At 41.9% G+C, this 18,335-nt stretch overlaps 2 protein-coding genes across 4 annotated transcripts; both read left to right on the top strand.

Moving 5' to 3' along the window:
- The first annotated feature begins 15 nt into the window (after positions 1 to 15).
- Positions 16 to 9,663, top strand: LOC106605159 (electron transfer flavoprotein subunit beta). 3 transcript variants are annotated; one of them, XM_014200530.3, is made up of 7 exons: positions 16 to 147; positions 6,767 to 6,925; positions 7,350 to 7,508; positions 7,620 to 7,682; positions 8,153 to 8,311; positions 8,448 to 8,660; positions 8,926 to 9,663. In XM_014200530.3, exons 1-6 carry the CDS (start codon positions 67 to 69, stop codon positions 8,616 to 8,618), a joined length of 792 nt encoding a protein of 263 aa, XP_014056005.2. In that variant the 5' UTR covers positions 16 to 66; the 3' UTR covers positions 8,619 to 8,660; positions 8,926 to 9,663. The 3 variants fall into 3 exon arrangements, with proteins under 3 accessions (XP_014056005.2, XP_014056006.1, XP_014056007.1); XM_014200531.3 differs by lacking the exon at positions 16 to 147 and adding an exon at positions 5,434 to 5,604; XM_014200532.3 differs by lacking the exon at positions 16 to 147 and adding an exon at positions 5,450 to 5,701.
- Positions 9,664 to 10,203: 540 nt separating this feature from the next.
- Positions 10,204 to 16,716, top strand: vsig10l (V-set and immunoglobulin domain containing 10 like). The gene is made up of 12 exons (XM_014200533.3): positions 10,204 to 11,341; positions 11,609 to 11,938; positions 12,236 to 12,508; positions 12,876 to 13,142; positions 13,364 to 13,609; positions 13,732 to 14,010; positions 14,409 to 14,501; positions 15,093 to 15,317; positions 15,625 to 15,741; positions 15,842 to 15,882; positions 15,974 to 16,069; positions 16,357 to 16,716. Exons 1-12 carry the CDS (start codon positions 11,269 to 11,271, stop codon positions 16,429 to 16,431), a joined length of 2,115 nt encoding a protein of 704 aa, XP_014056008.3. The 5' UTR covers positions 10,204 to 11,268; the 3' UTR covers positions 16,432 to 16,716.
- The last annotated feature ends 1,619 nt before the right edge of the window (positions 16,717 to 18,335 follow it).

An 18,335-nucleotide genomic window follows, 5' to 3' on the forward strand; every position in this document is an offset into this window, starting at 1 on the left:
ACGCTCGGTTTTTTTATCCTCTCAAAACCTCTGCAGTAAACCAACGTCCGTCGTGTCTCACAAAATATGGAGTGGACTGTTCGTGTTAGCGAATTGAATTCCCCGCCCTGCATCTATTTTTGTTCAACTTTTGATCTTGGAAGAGGAGTATGTAGAAATGTGTTTTATGTACAGTATGCTACACTGCAATGTTGATTTGATGTGCCCCTGTTTGAAATGAATTTCAAACTTCTCGATTCCATTATATCCATTGCGTGCCAAAATGTGTATCATTACACAACATTACAAATACACCTCTGATATTTTTTTTCTGTCTGCATTCATGTCTGATATTTACAACAAAGATGGTTTAGAAACTGTTCGGAGTACAAATCAAGCTCATGTGACATGATGCTGCTGATCACGTTGGTTTACTCAGGTGAGAGCTGAGATCGAATCCGGGTTTTTGCTTTAACCACATGACTACCCTTTTTAAATAAAAGTGGTATACGATAACAAATCGCACCATTTTGTGGCGCATTGAGCATTTCGTGTGCAAAGTCTACCTAGAGACAGTGGTTGATATTTAATAACTCAATTTAAATAGCTAAATTAAGAGAATATGTGAAGGAGATTCTTCCACTGATATTTTCTATTGACAACCAAGGAACATGTTGCATATTTGATATGATTTAATACAACGTTTTAGATTGTGTGAGCATGATAATGTTCTTGACAGCTTCCCTAAATATGATCTACAGTAGCTCAGTCTTAGGAGTTTGCCAGAGAACAAAGATCCCTAGTGATAAAGCAGCTGAAATTGTGCGAGTAACTGTGTTCTGGGCCCGGTTTCCAAAAAGCACGTTATAGCTAAGTTCATCTCAGAACCATATGGTTCTAAGATGAACTTAGCCATAAGATGCTTTTTGGAAACCAGGCCGTGGGGACTGAAATTCTGGGTTGACCTCTCTTCGTCCGCTTATGGCAACCATTGGTATTTCTATGCATCTTTAATGCCATTGCCAACTCACTCTTCCATTCCTCAGGATATACTGTATATCATGGGCTTGATTATGCTTCTGGTTCCAAAGAGTGTTTTCTCAAAGTCTGAGAGGCCCCCAAAGAGTATATATTTTCAGGTATGATTTTAACTGAATGTGTGATTGTTTGGTCAACATGTTCCTAAAAGTATCGACAGACCAGTGACAGTCAGTGCCGTTTAAGATGAGAGAGGAAGATTTGTATTTCTATTACAGCATTTTGGATGATTCTTAATCATATTCCATTCACCTAGTTCAATGTAACAGCGACAGGTTTAGGCTACTAAATGATACTCAAATTTTCCCTATACCCATCATAAGGTTGCTACAACCTAGCCTATGAATGAAAGTTTACAATGTAGGTGCACACAAGTCGAGAGACAAATTTGAGTTGACAGACAATGACACGTGAACATAAGGTGACATTCAATACCGCCTTGCAAACTCTTGCCTGCATCTAGCTGATATAGGGTGTAATCATTAATCCAACAGTTGCAAACGAAAGTTTCTATTGGACACCTTCAGATATTTTAAGAAACTTTTTTCAACAGAATCGGCGGAATGAATACACCCCTGATCAGGTGTAAACACGTTTTATTCCTTCTTGCATCTATGCGCTCTCCTCTCACCTCTTCCCTTTGCTTGTGGACTTCAATGCACAACACATCAGTTTAGCTGTGTGACCAGGCGAAAAAACCTTTCCAAGCCAAACCGCTACACACATTCCACATCGTTGTCACCATATTAGCTAAAGTAACGTCATAGTCAGCATAGCTAATAGAACTAAGGCGTTAGTAAACCCGCTACAATCATGCAGTAACGTTACAGTGTACAGTCAGTCAGTCAGTCAGCAGTTACACCGGCGTGCCCCTGTGGCAATAAATGAGTAATAACAAAAGCTTACCTTAACTTGGAAGAGTTCCAGTGTTGTCTTGGAAAGTCATAGCCAGCTAGCTAACATAGCAAGCATCCTTCTGTTTAAGCAGGGTGTTTCAGCAGGCTAAACTTGGTAGCTGCATTTGCTAGCTAAGTAAGTGAAACCACTAGCGGTTCTGGGGGGCCCCCTTGTGGCCCCCCTAAATGTGGAGTATGAAATGATTTTTACATACATTTTTGCTATATTTTTTGGGGGAAATCCGTTATTAGACAGTGGCAACAATGATGATTATGAACATGGTATTTTGCCTGCTAATGCCTGCAATGCAGTGAAGAAAACGATATGACAACAATAACGCCTAATGTAACTGGCCCCTCTAACAGTACAACTGGCCCCAGCTTGCCCCCCCCCCCAGTTGAAATGGTCTAGAACCGCCACTGAGTGAAACTGAAAGTTATTTTTTTTAATGAAATTTCTATCGCTTCTCCTTCATTTTGGAAGAAATTAATTTATTCAAAACTGTTCAACTATTATCTTTCTCTTTGAGTCAACTACTCACCACATTTTATACACTGCAGTGCTAGCTAGCTGTTGCTTATGCTTCCAGTACTAGATTCATTCTCTGATCCTTTGATTGGGTGGACAACATGTCAGTTCATGCTGCAAAACCTCTGATAGGCTGGAGGACGTCCTCCGGAAGTTGTCATGATTGCTGTTTCTAAATCTATGGAATGGGGTGAGAACCATGAGCCTCCTAGGTTTTGTATTGAAGTCACTGTACCCAGAGGAGGGCGGAAGCTAGAGTGCTGTTGAGGCTAATGTAGACCTTTGCAAAATGGTGTGTTTTAATCAATTATTTGGTGACGTGATTATATTTAGTATAATTTTATTTAAAAAGGATAACTTTTTAAATGTTAGAACATTTAACATTTTATGAAATTCAGTGAGGAGAATGGTCCTCTTCTTCCTCTGAGGAGCCTCCACTGCTACAGACAATCTTGAGATCACCTGCCTATGATGTTTGAACCAGACTTCTATTCCCATTATCTTTTTATTTTTTTTACTATGAAGTGTTATTGAACCCTATCCACTTTATATTGGCCCATTGTTTGTTTTCATAATCTTACATAGTTGCTGCTACTCAATGTGTATTATCTCTGCATAGTCACTTTATCCCTACCTAAATGTATATATTCAAATCAAATTTTATTTGTGATATGCGTGCAATCCCACAGGTGTAGACCTTACCGTGAAATGCTTACATACAAGCTCTTAACCAACAATGCAGTTCAAGAAATAGAGTTAAGAAAATATTTACAAAATAAACAAAAGTAAAAAAAATAAAAAAAAAAGGCTATATCCATAGATAAAACAAAAGGGGGGGGGTTCAATGTAAATAGTTCGGGTGGCCATTTGATTAATTGTTCAGCAGCCTTATGGCTTGGGGGTAGAAACTGTTAAGGAGCATTTTGGACCTAGACTTGATGCTCCGGTACCGCTTGCCGTGCGGTAGCAGAGAGAACAGTCTGTGGCTTGGGTGACTGAAATCTTTGACAATTTTTGTGGACTTCCTCTGACGGAAGGCCTGGATGGCAAGAAGCTTGGCCCCATGTACTGGGCCATACGCACTACCCTTTGTAGCGCCTTACGTTTGGATGCCAAGCGGTTGCCATACCAGACAGTGATGCAACCGGTCAGGATGTTCTTGATGGTGCAGCTATAGAACTTTTTGAGGATCTGGGGACCCATGCCAAATCTTTTCAGTTTCCTGAGGGGGAAAAGGTGTTGTCATGCCCTCTTCACAACTGTCTTGGTGTGTTTGGACCAAGATAGTTTGTTGGTGATATGGACACCAAGGAACTTGAAACTCAGCTCCACTGCAGCCCTGTCATTAATGAGGGCCTTTTCGGCCCTCCTTTTCCAGTAGTCCACGATCAGCTCCTTTGTCTTGACGTCATCAATGCACTTATTGATAAAGCCGGTGACTGAGGTCGTATACTCCTCAATGCCATTGGATGAATCCCTGAACATATTCCAGTCTGTGCTAGCAAAACAGTCCTGTAGCGTAGCATATTACCTCAGTTACCTCAACTAACCTGTACCCCTGCACACTGACACGGTACCGTCACCCCCTGTATATAGCCTCGTTATTGTTATTTTATTGTGTTACTTTTTTTCGAACTTTTGTTTATTTTAAAAAATTTGGCAAATATATTCTTACTTACTTTAAAAAAAAATCTGCGTTGTTGGTTAAGGGCTTGTTGTATTTGTACCGAATACCTGTTGTATTCGGTGCAAATACATGTAATTTTTTTACATAAAGAGTTGTTTTCACCTCATGTAAGCAGTTTATAAAGATGAGCTATTCCTTTAATTACACCATGACCTTTACCCTAGTTGACCCAAGAGTGGAACACACTTCCTGGGTTTTGTGTCCGACTGAAATAGTAGGAGCACCAGCTTGTTCTCTGTGATTGGTTACAGGTCACTTTTGCTGACAGTCTTCAATTTCACATAATTTAATTGGTTCCAACAATGGGCGGTCCCGTTTAGACCCGCCTTCTTTCTTTTCAACGGAATCGTAAAATATTTCCGACCTTTCCTGCGTTACCGTTCTCCTAGCAGCAGAATATTATGCTGGCAGTGCGATCGTGGGTTTTCTTTTTCAAAATAACAGTCCTGCAGAGACACGCAAACTTCATTTTTTTTTTTTAGCACAAGTGCAGCACAACTGTTTTTTACAGCATTGCAACCCACTCTGAAAAAATGTTTTGATAATTTGACGCATTTTATTTGCAATATTAAATTATTTATCCCAGTATGTTGAAAATGATTGTGTAGGCTATATTTAAAGAAATACACTTTTAATAAAATACAAATATATGTTATTGGAAATACTCAATAGAGTCTGCAAAACTTGAATTGGTCTTGTGCTGGGCAACTGGTTTAATACAGAGTACTGGTGACTCCTTACTCCACCCACTCCTTTCACTGCAACACAATACACGGTAGATGGGATACTTATTGGCTTGTAGAGAGAGAACCTTTCTACCTGTCTCAGCTAAAGTGGGGTGGGAAATGTTCAGTAGGGTCTCTACCAACCAAATATGTGTAGTTTTGGAGGGGGACTGCTGCTGGCTGAGAACGAAGTCCTTCTGGGTATGTACAACACTGTCCCACTCCAAAACGAACCATAATATTTGGTTAGTAGAGACCCTGCTGATTATTTCCCACCCCACTTTAGCTGAAACAGGTAGAAAAGTTATCTCTATGAGCCAATATGTAACCCATGTACAGTCTATTACGGTGTCTTGCATTGGGGGCTATTAGGGGACACACAATAGCCGCCAGTGTCATGTCTTTTTGCATTATTGGTATAAAAATAAATAATCTTAAAACATATTTGGGATTTGTTTTCATAAATTACTCATTGCATTTTCTTGTTGTCACAATAGAAGTGGCTATTGATTACAATTCAATGTCTTTTGAATGAGTTATCCATTTATTTGAAAGGTTTAAATATTTACCATACCGAAGTGACGTTATCATTTGTGCTGCTAGCAGAATACTAGTCTCTTGCTTCTTGGGTGAAGGTTCGTTGCGGTGACTGGGTAGCTAGCTACTGTACTGTATTGCTGAACCGAAGAATCGCTAACAATGTCGCGGGTTCTTGTTGGAGTTAAACGTGTAATTGACTATGCTGTCAAGGTAGCTACTTCCCCACTGTCTTGTATTTAAAAGCAATTCAACATTTCACCTGCAGAATTTTGGTTCGAGACTTCCTATGGCAGCTAGCTAACGTAAGGTGGGTAGATGGATGAAGGGTTAGTTTAGCAAGCTAGCATTCATTGTTTGAATGTCAAGTCTGTTCAACTAACAACCATAACTGCAAGGAAAATACCAAGGTCATTACAGGGTTGTCTAGGTAACAGTTAAGGTTAATTTGTCTAGCGTGCTACTTCTAGATTTGGTAAAACGATAAACGACTGTCAAAATGTAAAAAAGAAAGCTAGCTAACAATGCATTGTCACTGTGTTGTGACAATGTATTGCAAATGTTAAGCTACATGTATAATCATCATTCAGGCGTCATCAGAGTGATTTAAAAACATAAAATCAACTAGGTGTCACAGCATCAGGACAGTTAGATAGTAGGCTAGCACTATCCAAGCCACCCCTATCAGATAGTTCCAAGGTAATACTTTTTTGTAAAGGAAGCCTAGCACCATATCTATTACCAGTTATTTCATACTACAGTCTGAGCACTCCTGCTTCAGCTGCACATAACTAGATCCCTGTAGCTGTCTCTCGATGCACTCGTTAAGCTATGTTTGTACCCTCCCCTGTCCCATATGCTGCCCCAACTTTTATCAGATGAAGGGTGGTATGTGTCTGAGACACTGTCTGGGCCAGTCATGTATTTATGAGGTGACTAATATATATGGGCTGGACTTAAGACAGAATTTTGGCGTTTTAAATGGTTTATTTACAATGGCTGTTCAATACTATTGGGTTAGTGGCAGGCTTTCAAAAGTGTTCCAGAATTGGTTTGACTGCCTCACAAATTCAATTGGAAAGTTCTGAGAGCACACCTACATTGGGCCCACAGCAACTATTTCCGAGTGCACAGCGTCCCCACACTCAACTCTGGCACATTGACTGCATGCACTTCATGTCTCCAGCCTCTGTCTTTGTCTGTCTCTCTCTGACCCTTCTGAGTGACTATCCAGTAGTCACTTATGTTCATTAGGGCAAAGCTCTTTGAAACTGAATTAGCATTTCTTATTGGAGTTCAGGTAGTCCCACCCTTTTTCAGTCTGTTTTTTTTCCTGTTTGGTGCCTAATGAAGACAACCCTGCTCTCTCCCCTAGATCCGCGTGAAGCCCGACCACAGCGGGGTGGTGACAGATGGCGTCAAGCACTCCATGAACCCGTTCTGTGAGATCGCTGTGGAGGAGGCCGTCAAACTCAAGGAGAAGAAGTTCATCAAAGAGGTGGTGGCCGTCAGCTGTGGGCCCGCGCAAGTAACGGTAAGAGTGACGGAATGCTCTGACGACACCATTTTGAAGTCGGGTGTATTCAACGATGCAAAATATTTTCCTTATTCTACATGACATTATACATATCTGTTCTACTCAATTCATTTATATCTTAACGTCCTGTAGTTTTAGGCTTCATTTCTATCCGAACACTCTGTATCATTAGGCTACATCCTCCTTAACAGGCCTTCAATAGCTAACATTTGGAGGGAAGCTTTGGATCTTGTTTCTTCATTAGGATAGCGGTCATGAGTATGTTTTCATTCTATTGTAAGAAGGATTCTGCAGATGGTCACCTCCAACTTGATTGTGTTAATGATTGTATTATTCTGTCATTGTTCTCAGATGGTGTTCTTATATAATTTTGAGAACCCTACCGCTCAAGTGTTTGTATTTTGTGTGTGTGTGTGTGTAGGAGACCATCCGTACTGCACTGGCCATGGGGTGTGACCGCGGCATCCACGTGGAGGTCTCAGGAAAAGACTACGAGGCCATGGGACCCCTGCAGATCTCCAAGATCTTTGCTGCCCTAGCCAAGAAGGAGGAGGCCTCACTCGTCATTCTGGGCAAACAGGTCATCCGATGCAATAGATTGCGCCACTGCCACACCAATGCCAGTTGACTTTGAAATCGAACCTCATGATCTCATGTAATGCTCACTGATTGTGTTGGTATTTTTTGACAGGCCATTGATGATGACTGTAACCAGACAGGTCAGATGACGGCAGCCTTGTTAGACTGGCCTCAGGTCAGTAGTGGTTTCTTCTTGTTGTAACCCTTTTTCTCAGCAGGAATCACTAAACTGATCTCAGAGCATAGAGGCCTTGTTTACTGTTAACTGCTGACTTGGATACCATTGTAGTCCGGACCAGGACCTTTTCTCATGGTCTTTATAAGCATTAGCATATCGACGTAATGTCAGGTGAAGAGACCAGCTGAACTAGCAGGCCTTAGATTATGTCACTACAGTCAACACAGTCTGCACTGAAAAGTAGACCAAAGGCCAAATGAAGGGCAAAATTAGGGTGTATTTACATGGTTAAACCACCAGATGTCACACTTGGATTGCCTCGTGGCCTACAACGGGTTTGCAATTGTCAGGTAACATAGGAAAGAAGGCTTTGTTTTAGTTGTAAATTAATTTGATAATTTCAGATAATATTCAATCTCAATGTGGATTATGACATCTACTAAATGTAGGACCTCCCATTCTTGCAGGGCACATTTGCCTCTGAGGTGACCATCGATGGGGAAAAGGTGAAGGTGGTGAGGGAAATCGATGGTGGTCTAGAGACCATCAAAATCAGCATGCCAGCCGTCCTCACAGCAGACCTTCGACTCAACACCCCCAGATACGCCACCCTGCCAAACATCATGGTAATACACACAATGTACATTTCCTCACAAAGTGTACACACACACACACACACACACACACACACACACACACACACACACACACACACACACATAGCACTTTAATTTCTCATCTCCTTCTCCCTCCACCTCCCAGAAAGCCAAGAAGAAGAAGATAGCCAACATGAAACCAGCAGACCTGGGGGTGGACATGGTGTCGCGAATGGAGGTGTTGAGCGTGGACGAACCCCCAACGAGACTGGCCGGAGTGAAGGTGGAGACGGTGGATGACCTGGTCGCCAAACTCAAGGCTAACGGAACAATCTAGAGGCCCTGTGGGAGCCAAAGGGAGAGTGCAGGGGACACAGGGGTGAGTCTCAATACCTAAAAATAGTATGACTGTTTGAGATAGTATTTGTAACCCATTAGAAAATGTCAGAGCACTGATGAATTTCATGTTCATGTAACAACTGTGAATGGTGAGAGAAATTTTCATTTTTGGGGAATCTGCTTCTTCCACCAAATTGCCTCAACTGTAAATGCAGACCTTTGCCATAGTGTGCTGTACTTGACCAAGCTCAGTGTTTCTGTTTCTATTTGGCTGTAATATGTAATTTCCCCCTTTCATTTTGCAGGTCTCTGTTTGAGAGATGTAACAAAGTAATTTAGCAAACATGGAGGACTGGTTGCATAAGGCAGAACCCATCGCCACCCGGCCCTCTGTGTTTAACTCTGACTTCCATGATAGTAGCCTACTGACCTGGAATAAAGAGATACTGAGAAACACTGTCCTATAGGAACCCACACAGCCCAGAGGGTGAAGAAGAAGAGGGTCTGTTGTTATTGTGCAATTTAATTCACATGGTACATCTGTATTGTAATTAATGTATCTTCTCTGTGAGTAGAGGTAACTAGGTATGGAGGACCTAGACTCAAAAAATGCACAACTTCCAAGCCAGTAATATAAGTCAGTAACTTTCTTTCACCCATGTTTCTGTATGTGTTGCACTATACATTTAAGAGTGTCACAATAACATTTTCATCTGTAACATGGACCTATGAAAACCCTACATTGACACATCTGGGCTATGCAGTTTGAGTTGGATGCTATGTGTAAATAAGAACCCAAAGTTGCCGAGCTGAATGTGCATTCAGGGTTCGTGATATGTCTACTGACTTGGTTTGTATAAAGTTTATATAAATATCATTATTTCTGGGTTGGGTGGCAGCTCTGGTTGGACAGTGTCTCTCAGTAGATGTGGGAAAATGATTAAAAAGAACACACGCAAAGTTGACTCTTTACCATAAGCGCCTCTTCTGTTTAGATTGTACAGCATCCTACCATAACAATAAAGGTATCTTTCATATCTACATCTGCTGTTTTCCACTGTCATTCTATGTTGTATTTTGTCTTTCCACATCATTATTTTGGTTTTAAGATAGTCTCTTGAGTAGCGTGAACCAGGGGGCTGTTCAAAGCCACGACGAAGTCTGCTCAAAACAAAAGTTGTGCAGCCTAGGCTAGTGGTACATTGGAGTAATTAGTGGGATTCTGTTTTTATATGCAAAAGTGATTGCTTTTGATAAAATTGCCTTCCCAATGAAAAAAGCTTGTTTGATAATTCCAAATAACATTATTTTATGGAAAAGAGATGTATGTTTCTAGATGGTGCACTGTGCTGCTTTGATGACAACCTGACCATGCGGCATAGATTACTGTTCGATTTGAGAAGGGTGCTCCTCCCTCTGCTTTTGCCCGTTCACGTCACGGGCCATTGACGGGTGCACTGCAGCTCAGGTTAATATAACTCCCTCAATGGAACTATACTATTTCAGTGGTAACCAATAACTGGAATAGCTGTGTGTGATTGGCCCACTCCTCATTCCTTGGGACCAGATACCAAGGTTGTGTCCAGAGAGGAAGAGGCCAAACTCGGCGGGATATCTTTCTCCCTCCAGCAGGTGGCGTTTTTGTATTGAGGTTAATGAGTATCGAATTTGGTCAACAACAAATTATGGTTTATTTGCTACGTGAGGTGTATTTGATCAAATAGAAGTTACAAATCTTAAATTATTACGAGTGTACCGATAAGTAGGAAACGCGACACCCCGGAAACTTTGAGAAGAAAAAAAAAACACTTTAAATCGGAGTTGTCTCAATGGCTGGCTATTCATGGCATGAAGCTAGTAGCATAGCGTTCCCATTGAATACAGGGCGGTTGACGTCAACAACCCTCCTCGAATATTCAAAAGAGATCACATGATTGAGATGTATTCACCAATCCAAAGAAAGGATAGGCGAGAGCTAAGCAGCCCAGCCGTGTTGCTTTGTGAACAACAACTCCGGTTGTTAAGGCGGGGAGATCGTTGGTTTCTCCCGGAGGACAAGTGCAATAGGTGATGGAAATAATGCAGTCCAACCGGTTACCTTTCATTAATCGGGTCATTCTGTTACAATAGACCTGAAACACTGGTAAATCACCAGCCTACACCTTTTTATTTTGTGTCAACGTCAAGGTGACTGCCCAATAAATCATATTCCTGTTTGGTTGAATATGCCATCCTAGACTAGTTTACCTGTAGATATTGCTATAGTAAAGGACTGTCCCACCTCAAAGCTCAACAAGCAGTCACTTTTGCATTGTTTATTGAAAGTTTGCCTGTAAAAGTAAAGCCCACGTTTACCAATATTTTACCAATCAAGGCTTTGACATCGACACAGGTGAATTGCTCTCGAATCTTGATAACAGATAACCCGGACAGCTCGACAGTGAAGCAAGGTTGAGCGCAACAGAGGACACAACGCAGGAGCGATTGTATTACATCAGTTGTCCATCGAACTTTCACAAGGACTCTAACCAGATTTTTTTTTGTGGTATCTTAATAGAAAGCTAAAATGTGGAATATTTTTATGTGAAAGCTGTGGGAAATTTATGGTTTCGGATTTCGTGGATTCCTCTTTGAAGTAAAAAAAAAATATGTCCTCGCACCAGTTTGGTGTCCACAAATGGCACATTTTTAAGTTGACTCTATTGATATTTGTGATTGGAGGTAAGTTTCAATTTATCATGCTGTTTAATTTTGTATGTCACGTGCCAATAAACAAAACTACCCTGCTTTATATAGGTCTACACCAAACAAATGATTATTGATTCACCTAATTAACTTCGCAATAAATTGTGACCATATAGAATGTATCACGAGATGATTGAGATCCTATTTTTGTGTAGGATTTAGTTACAATTTGTGACCCTTAATCAACTTTGTATTAATGTTAACATTTCCATTCATTATTTGCTTCATCATGATCAACTACAGGTGTAAACTGTGATTTGACCATCTCTCCCCTGGGACCCTCACTGCTCAACACCACTGTTGGCAGCAATGTGACTCTGGTAGTGACCATCAGTGGTGCACCTGACCCTGTGGTCACATGGAATATGGGGAGTTTACCTGTGGTTACCTGGACCCTTGGCTCCAGTGTTGCACCAGACATAGCCATCATTCACCGTAATGTGCTGAAGATGGAGACCGATGGGTCCCTCACCTTCCGAAATGTGTCATTTCTCTACAGTAACACCTACACTGTGGAGATAGTCAAGTCTGGATTAAAAACTGTCTCAGCCACATTTGTGCTGAAGGTCTATGGTGAGTATTGGGCATTTGGTGCCAGTTTCCCAGACCCAGATAAATCATATTCCTTTACTAAAAAGCAGTTTCAATAGATATTCTCCTTTGAGCACACCTTTTATTTGAATATTACACATTTTAGTTGAATTTTAGACTTCATGTAGAGTTTGGTCATGTTAGGATCACATGTAAGTTTCTTTTACCCGTTCAAGGAATTATGTAGCTACATTGACCTCCTCACCATGGAGAAGCAATATGGTTTGTCCATCCATCTGTGTCCTTTACCCCAACTGTTGCTCTCCTTTCTGCTTTTAGACTACATCCAGAACGTGTCTGTGAACACAGAGCCTGCCAATGCCATAGAGGGAGCCGAAAAGTTCACTTTGCAGTATAGCACACTGCAGGGTGAGGCCGACCAGTGCAGGTGGTACTTTAAGGGTGTGGAGGTACAGAACAACTCTCACTACACAGTGGGCCAGAAGAGCCTGGTCATCAATCAGCCCAACCGGAACGACACAGGACCTTACACCTTGGTCTTGACCAACCCTTTCAGCGCCGTCACATTTCATAGGAATATAACTGTTCTCTGTAAGAAGGAGTAGTTGAATCTCGCCTTATTTGTCCAAAGCATTAGTCTGAACATTACTTGTATTCTACTTTATTAGTTATTTTCTGTCTCGTGCACCTGTAATTACTTGCATGTCTCTAGTTTTGTAGTTGAATCCTTTAACTTAATCCTTTACTGAAAGCAACAACATGTTTCCCTGTCTCACAAATCCACTTTACCACTGCACGTCTTTATTTACTTCAACTCCTCTATATGCAACACGCATGTGGAAATGGCAATAGTCCTCCTCCCTTTCTTACTCTTCTACCCTACACTGAACAAAAAATGCTACCACAAATGACATCCACTTTAACCAGCCATTTGATGACTACCTGTCGTCTCCCGTAGATGGACCAGACGAGCCCATGCTTGGAGCAAGTCCGTCCCAGGCCTTCTTTGTTTCCGGAGATTCCCTCTCTCTCTCCTGTCATGCCGAGGGGGTTCCCCAACCCTCCGCCTCCTGGATGTTTGGGGGTCAGACCCTGCCCGTTTCCCAAGGAGGAAGTCTCAATCTGACCAATGTCCAAACTAGCCAGGGGGGCATATACACCTGTGTGCTGGTCAATGTGAACACTGGAGCGCAGCGCAAGAGGAACTTGACGGTCAACGTTTATGGTAGAGTATTAGCGTCTGTTGAGGGGGTAATACGGTACACTTGTTTTGTGTTTGATATCATTGATCTTAGCGTAAGGGGTCTTGAAACATCTGGACGGACCATTGTGCCTGTGCGACACACAACCTGTGTGTGTGCGCCAAACCAATAAGCTTTTTGCATTTATTTAGGGTGCAAGTGTTCTAATTACCCTGCCCCCCCCCTTGTCTTCCTACCATCACAGAGAGCCCGACAGCCAGCCCACTGTGCTCAGTCAATGCAGTGAACGGAAATGTCGACCTGCAGTTCCACTGCAGGTGGCCAGGAGGCACCCCAGAAGCCCTGCTGTCCTTTCCTGCCTTGACCAACACCACCAGCGGTGCTGGAGACTTCAGCCTGACCATGCCTGCCTCTCAGGACCTCAATGGGAAAATGGTCTTCTGTAGGGCCAATCATCCCCTCCATCAGACACAGTGCAATATTACTGCCAGTGAGTTACTTATTCCCTATTCCATACTAGACTATGTAAGGTCCAGGCATTTTACAGGTCTGCACAACAAACAGAATGTTTGAGGATCACACAGTGTAACTAGTGGTCTCATTCCTCCTTAGCTGGTCCTGCAAATTTTTTACCGATGGTCTTGACCACAGTGGACCGAGAGGGTAAAATAGTGGTCACCATCCACTGCAACAGCGAGGCCACGCCCAAGGCTATGGTCACATGGTCCAAAGGTACCGAGCTCTTAGCCAATGGGTTGCAGTACCAGATCAGCGTGGACACTGCGCAGCTCAGCATCCATGATTTTAACTCCAGCACCGCTCAGCTCTACACTTACACCTGTAACTGCAGCAACCCACTGGGCAACAATAGAAAAAAGACTCAGTTACTGGGTATGTCATCGACCAGTTTCTCGGGTGGTGGTTAGCGGCCTGTTTCTCTTGGGTCATGGATAGAGTTAGAGCGCAATACATGGTGGTGTTTACTTGGTGGGTCACCGTGAAATTTGAAAGGCTTTATGTAAGAAATTGTGATCCACTGTTATAGTAGTGTTTTACGCTATACAGTAGTTACAGCATGTGGTTAAACATACATAATGTGATCTCTGTGCTGAGCACTGGGAAGGGGTTGTACTGATTTGAAATGACTGGAGAATCAGATGTTACCTGAAAGTTCTAGAGCAGCACAATGCAGCACAATGGGGTCTTAGACTGTGTAAAGAAAAACATGCTTTTAAAAAAAAAAGTTTTTACATAAAGCTCCATAGTTTTCCCCTCACCCCTCTCTCCAGGCCCCACCATCTCAGATTCCAGTCTTTTCCCTAATCAAGATGGAACCATCGTCACAATGACCTGGGAGGTCCCTCCCACCTCTGTGATTACAGGTAAAGCTGCCGACGTACCAATTCTCACAAATGTTCCTGTAAAAACAATATTGTCAGAATCTAAGAATAGTATTTTCCACAATTTAGGCATTGTTATTTGACAACATGGGAACCTCCCCAATTTTCAACCTTTTGGTTAAAATTATTTAGATTTCACTGCTGAACTACTAGACCTCACATATACTGCTGCTGGGAAAAGATACAAATCCAAACACAGTAGATGGGGGTGTACTGTAAATATTGCTTAATGTCTGAGACCATCTGGACTATCCGGCTTTGTTCTAGAGTGCACAATGCTTTGGTGTGAGAAACTGATATTGTAGCCTAATAGGTCTTAACCAATTTTTTTTTAAATGAGCCTGCTTTTTTGATGCTATTTTCCTTTTATGTCGTTTTGGGTCTATAAGTCTGTCTTCAAGCAGTTGGCGGAGAACCTTGTATAATACTACTCAGTAGTGACAGCTTCGGGATACAATTTGACATTTTTTAAATGGTTTTCTATGACTCTTGACTGTAGTTAATGTCAAATTATATGGAACATCCCTTTAAGTACTGCTCAACACTGGTTTCTGTCCCTCCGTTGCTTTGAAGGCTTTGACATCCAGATGAGCGGACCAGACCTCCTAACTGTCACTAAAAATGGCAGCCGAAGGAAAAGATCCACAGAGGGATTCCGGAGCATTCAGCAGAGGTCCGGTTCCTACCGGAAAACTGATATCTCTGTTCTGGATCCCAAATCCACATACTACTTCCGGGTCATCCCCGTTGCTGGCAGAACTCAGGGGGAACCATCAGCGGTGCAGAGAATTGGACCCGGTATTTGAACTGACTTGGATAACATTCCTACTCAGATCGTTTGGAGGCTGCTAATCTGGTTGCCACTTACTAGTAGGCTTGGCGTTGTTCCATGTGACGCAATTAATTAATTTCTTCATAAGATAGTCTGTTGTATTGTTGAAAGAGACTGGGGAATGAGCTGGATGTTAACATAAAGGTAAACTTCTACATGATACTGGTAAAGTTATAGTCAACATTATGTTTTCATGTCACCTTTCACGCATCAGTGAAAGGCTCTGTGAGTACTGCTCTAACAGATTGTACTGTGTCTGTGCTGGCATGACAGGTGGTCTGAGCAGACCACAGATTATAGGCCTCGCTGCCGGGATCCCCTGTAGCCTCCTCTTCCTCCTCCTCCTCATCGGCCTCATATACCTCTGTGTCTACTGCTGCAAGAAGAAACGTAGGAGCACTACTCTCAATCCCCTGATCTTCCTTCCATTTTTATTATCACATCCGGAATCAAGTTGTTTTCACTCTAAAATGGTGTTTCTGTTTCATAGGTGAACAGAACAGATATCCCGTGCCCAGAGCTGTAGAGAAGGTAATGTCAGTAACTGGGGAAATTTGTTATTGCGCAAATGTCATGTTCCTACCAGTACTGTAGAACTCTTTCCCCACCCCACCCCATGCAGGTGGTGTCAACCCAACCAGACGTAAACACTCCCAACCACCTTCTGACTGGAGGACTCAAACCACTGCCTGATTACAACAGAATAACATCACAGGCGGTAATTCACCCCGCCTTGTCATGACGTATACACTTACAAAATATCTGAAGTACACATCAGGGCCCGTATTCACCAAGCATAGATGAGTAGGAGTGCTGATCTACGATCAGTTTTGCCTTTTAAACCATAATGAATAAGACTTCTACTCTGAGACACTTTGGGAATATGGGCCCTGTGGAATTGCTACTGGGTTAGAACTGTTATATAGAAATGTAGGAGAGTGACATACAAGATGTCTATTCAGAAATGATTTACCAGCCATGCTTTGTATCTGATATCTTTTCCAGGCTCCGGCTGAGCAGTCAATCCCTCTCCCCACGTTTGTCGCTCCTCCCCCTGTGAGAACTGCCACAATTGTGTAAACGGTATAAAACTGTTATTTTCACCGTGATGTGCAATATTTTATGTCAAATGTTTTCTATTCTTAATATTATTTTATCACTAATGTGAAAAGCTCTTATGTATGTGAGGTTGATTTAATATGGGGATATGTTGCTCTCTGTAACAGCAGAACTGACTGGTGTTTCTTAATCAAGATTGTGTTTCTGCTTCAACCAAATTGAATATACATGTATATCCGAACGCCAATCTCTGTGATCAGCAAACTTTGTACTGATATTTATTTTAAATAAATCTTATAAAAATGACAGTGTCTATTGTATAGATACACCGAGTGTACATAACATAATGAATACCTGCTCTTTCCATGACATAGACTGACCAGGTCAATCCAGGTGAAAGCTATGATCCTTTATTGATAATACTTGTTAAATCCACTTCAATCAGTGTAGACTAAGGAGAGGAGACAGGTTAAAGGATTTTTAAGCCTTGAGACAAGGATTGTGTATGTGTGCCATTCGAAGGGTGAATGGCAAAACAAAAGCTTTGTGCCTTTGAAACGGTGTATGGTAGTAGGAGACTGGCACACTGGTTTGTGTCAAGAACCGCAACGCTGCTAGGGTTTTTCAAACTCAACAGTTTCCTGTGTGTTTCAAGAGTGGTCCACCACCTAAAGGACATCCAGCCAACTTGACACAACTGTGGGAAGCATTGGAGTCAACATGAGCCAGCATGAGTTGAGTAGAGTTACTTCATTAATCCCAATTTGGGAAATTGTTAAATCACAGCATGCATCATCAATAACAGAACCTGCAACAATGACCAACACATGATCAAAAATAGAAACACATTAAGACAAAGGCACATGAACCAACCATATTCTGTTTTCTATCTTCCTCTGGGAAAACAGGCAACGACATTTTCCAATAGAAAGACTGCATAAAAAAAGTTGATCCATTACACTCATTAAAAAGCCTCATGACCGTCTAAACCTCTGTGGAACATCTGGGCAGGATGAACCTGCTACTAAAGCTGCTCCTGTGTTGCAATAGAGTGCTGGGGAGTGGGTGTGTGTCATTGTCCATGCTCATGTGTTTTTACTTGCAGCCTTTTTATGAACATGTTCTGCATTCATTGGGCCGGCAGGTAGCCTGGTGGTTAGAGCGTTGGACTTGTAACCGAAAGGTTGCAAGATTGAATCCCCGAGCTGACAAGGTCGTTCTGCCCCTGAACAAGGCAGTTAACCCATTGTTCCTAGGCCGTCATTGAAAATAAGAATTTGTTCTTAACATTAGTGGGGATGTAAGACTTGCCTAGTTAAATAAAGGTATAAAATAATTGATTCCAGGCTGCAGCCAATTGTATCACTGGCTTTGTTAATTATTTTGTCAAGCTTGTTTAAGTCTTCCTTAGCTAAATTCACTTTTCAGCAAACAATGGGATCGGTCACTACACTCACCACAACACTGCTATAGAACATATGAAGCATTTTGTCACATACATTAAAAGATATAAGCTTCCTTAGGGCTTTTTAGTAGACACTGAGGATTCTCCTTCCAGTTCAGTTTGTTGACCACTATTACACCCAAGTACTTATAAGAGTCAACAGGGCCAATCTCTTCACAATTAATAGAAATGGGATTAAAAAGATCTTTCTTTTTCCTAAAATCTACCACTGGCTCCTTGGTCTTCAGTACATTCAGGTCCAAGTAATTGGCGTCACACCATTTCACAAAGGACTCAGTTATATCCCTATGATGAGCATCATCTCCCCCACATGACACAGTTTACTGTAGCAGAGTCATCAGAGAATTTCTGTAAGTGACTCAGTTCAGTTGTGTAAAGAGTAAGCAGAAAAGGTGACTGCTCCCGTACATATACATGTCCAATCTGATACTGCCTGGTTCGGTCATACAAACTGTCGTCA

The sequence above is a fragment of the Salmo salar genome, chromosome 05 (assembly GCF_965601325.2).
Source record: "Salmo salar chromosome 05, fSalSal1, whole genome shotgun sequence".
Classification (NCBI taxonomy): domain Eukaryota; kingdom Metazoa; phylum Chordata; class Actinopteri; order Salmoniformes; family Salmonidae; genus Salmo; species Salmo salar.

What these genes read in the sequence shown, in the direction of transcription:
- LOC106605159 (XM_014200530.3), top strand. Translation starts at nt 67, where the DNA reads ATGGAGTGGACTGTTCGTGTTAGCGAATTGAATTCCCCGCCCTGCATC. An exon ending in TCGTCATTCTGGGCAAACAG is followed by an intron (nt 7,509 to 7,619) that starts GTCATCCGATGC and finishes ATTTTTTGACAG; the next exon opens with GCCATTGATGATGACTGTAA. An exon ending in CCTTGTTAGACTGGCCTCAG is followed by an intron (nt 7,683 to 8,152) that starts GTCAGTAGTGGT and finishes CCATTCTTGCAG; the next exon opens with GGCACATTTGCCTCTGAGGT.
- vsig10l (XM_014200533.3), top strand. Translation starts at nt 11,269, where the DNA reads ATGTCCTCGCACCAGTTTGGTGTCCACAAATGGCACATTTTTAAGTTG. An exon ending in TAGGAATATAACTGTTCTCT is followed by an intron (nt 12,509 to 12,875) that starts GTAAGAAGGAGT and finishes CGTCTCCCGTAG; the next exon opens with ATGGACCAGACGAGCCCATG. An exon ending in TCCCACCTCTGTGATTACAG is followed by an intron (nt 14,502 to 15,092) that starts GTAAAGCTGCCG and finishes GTTGCTTTGAAG; the next exon opens with GCTTTGACATCCAGATGAGC.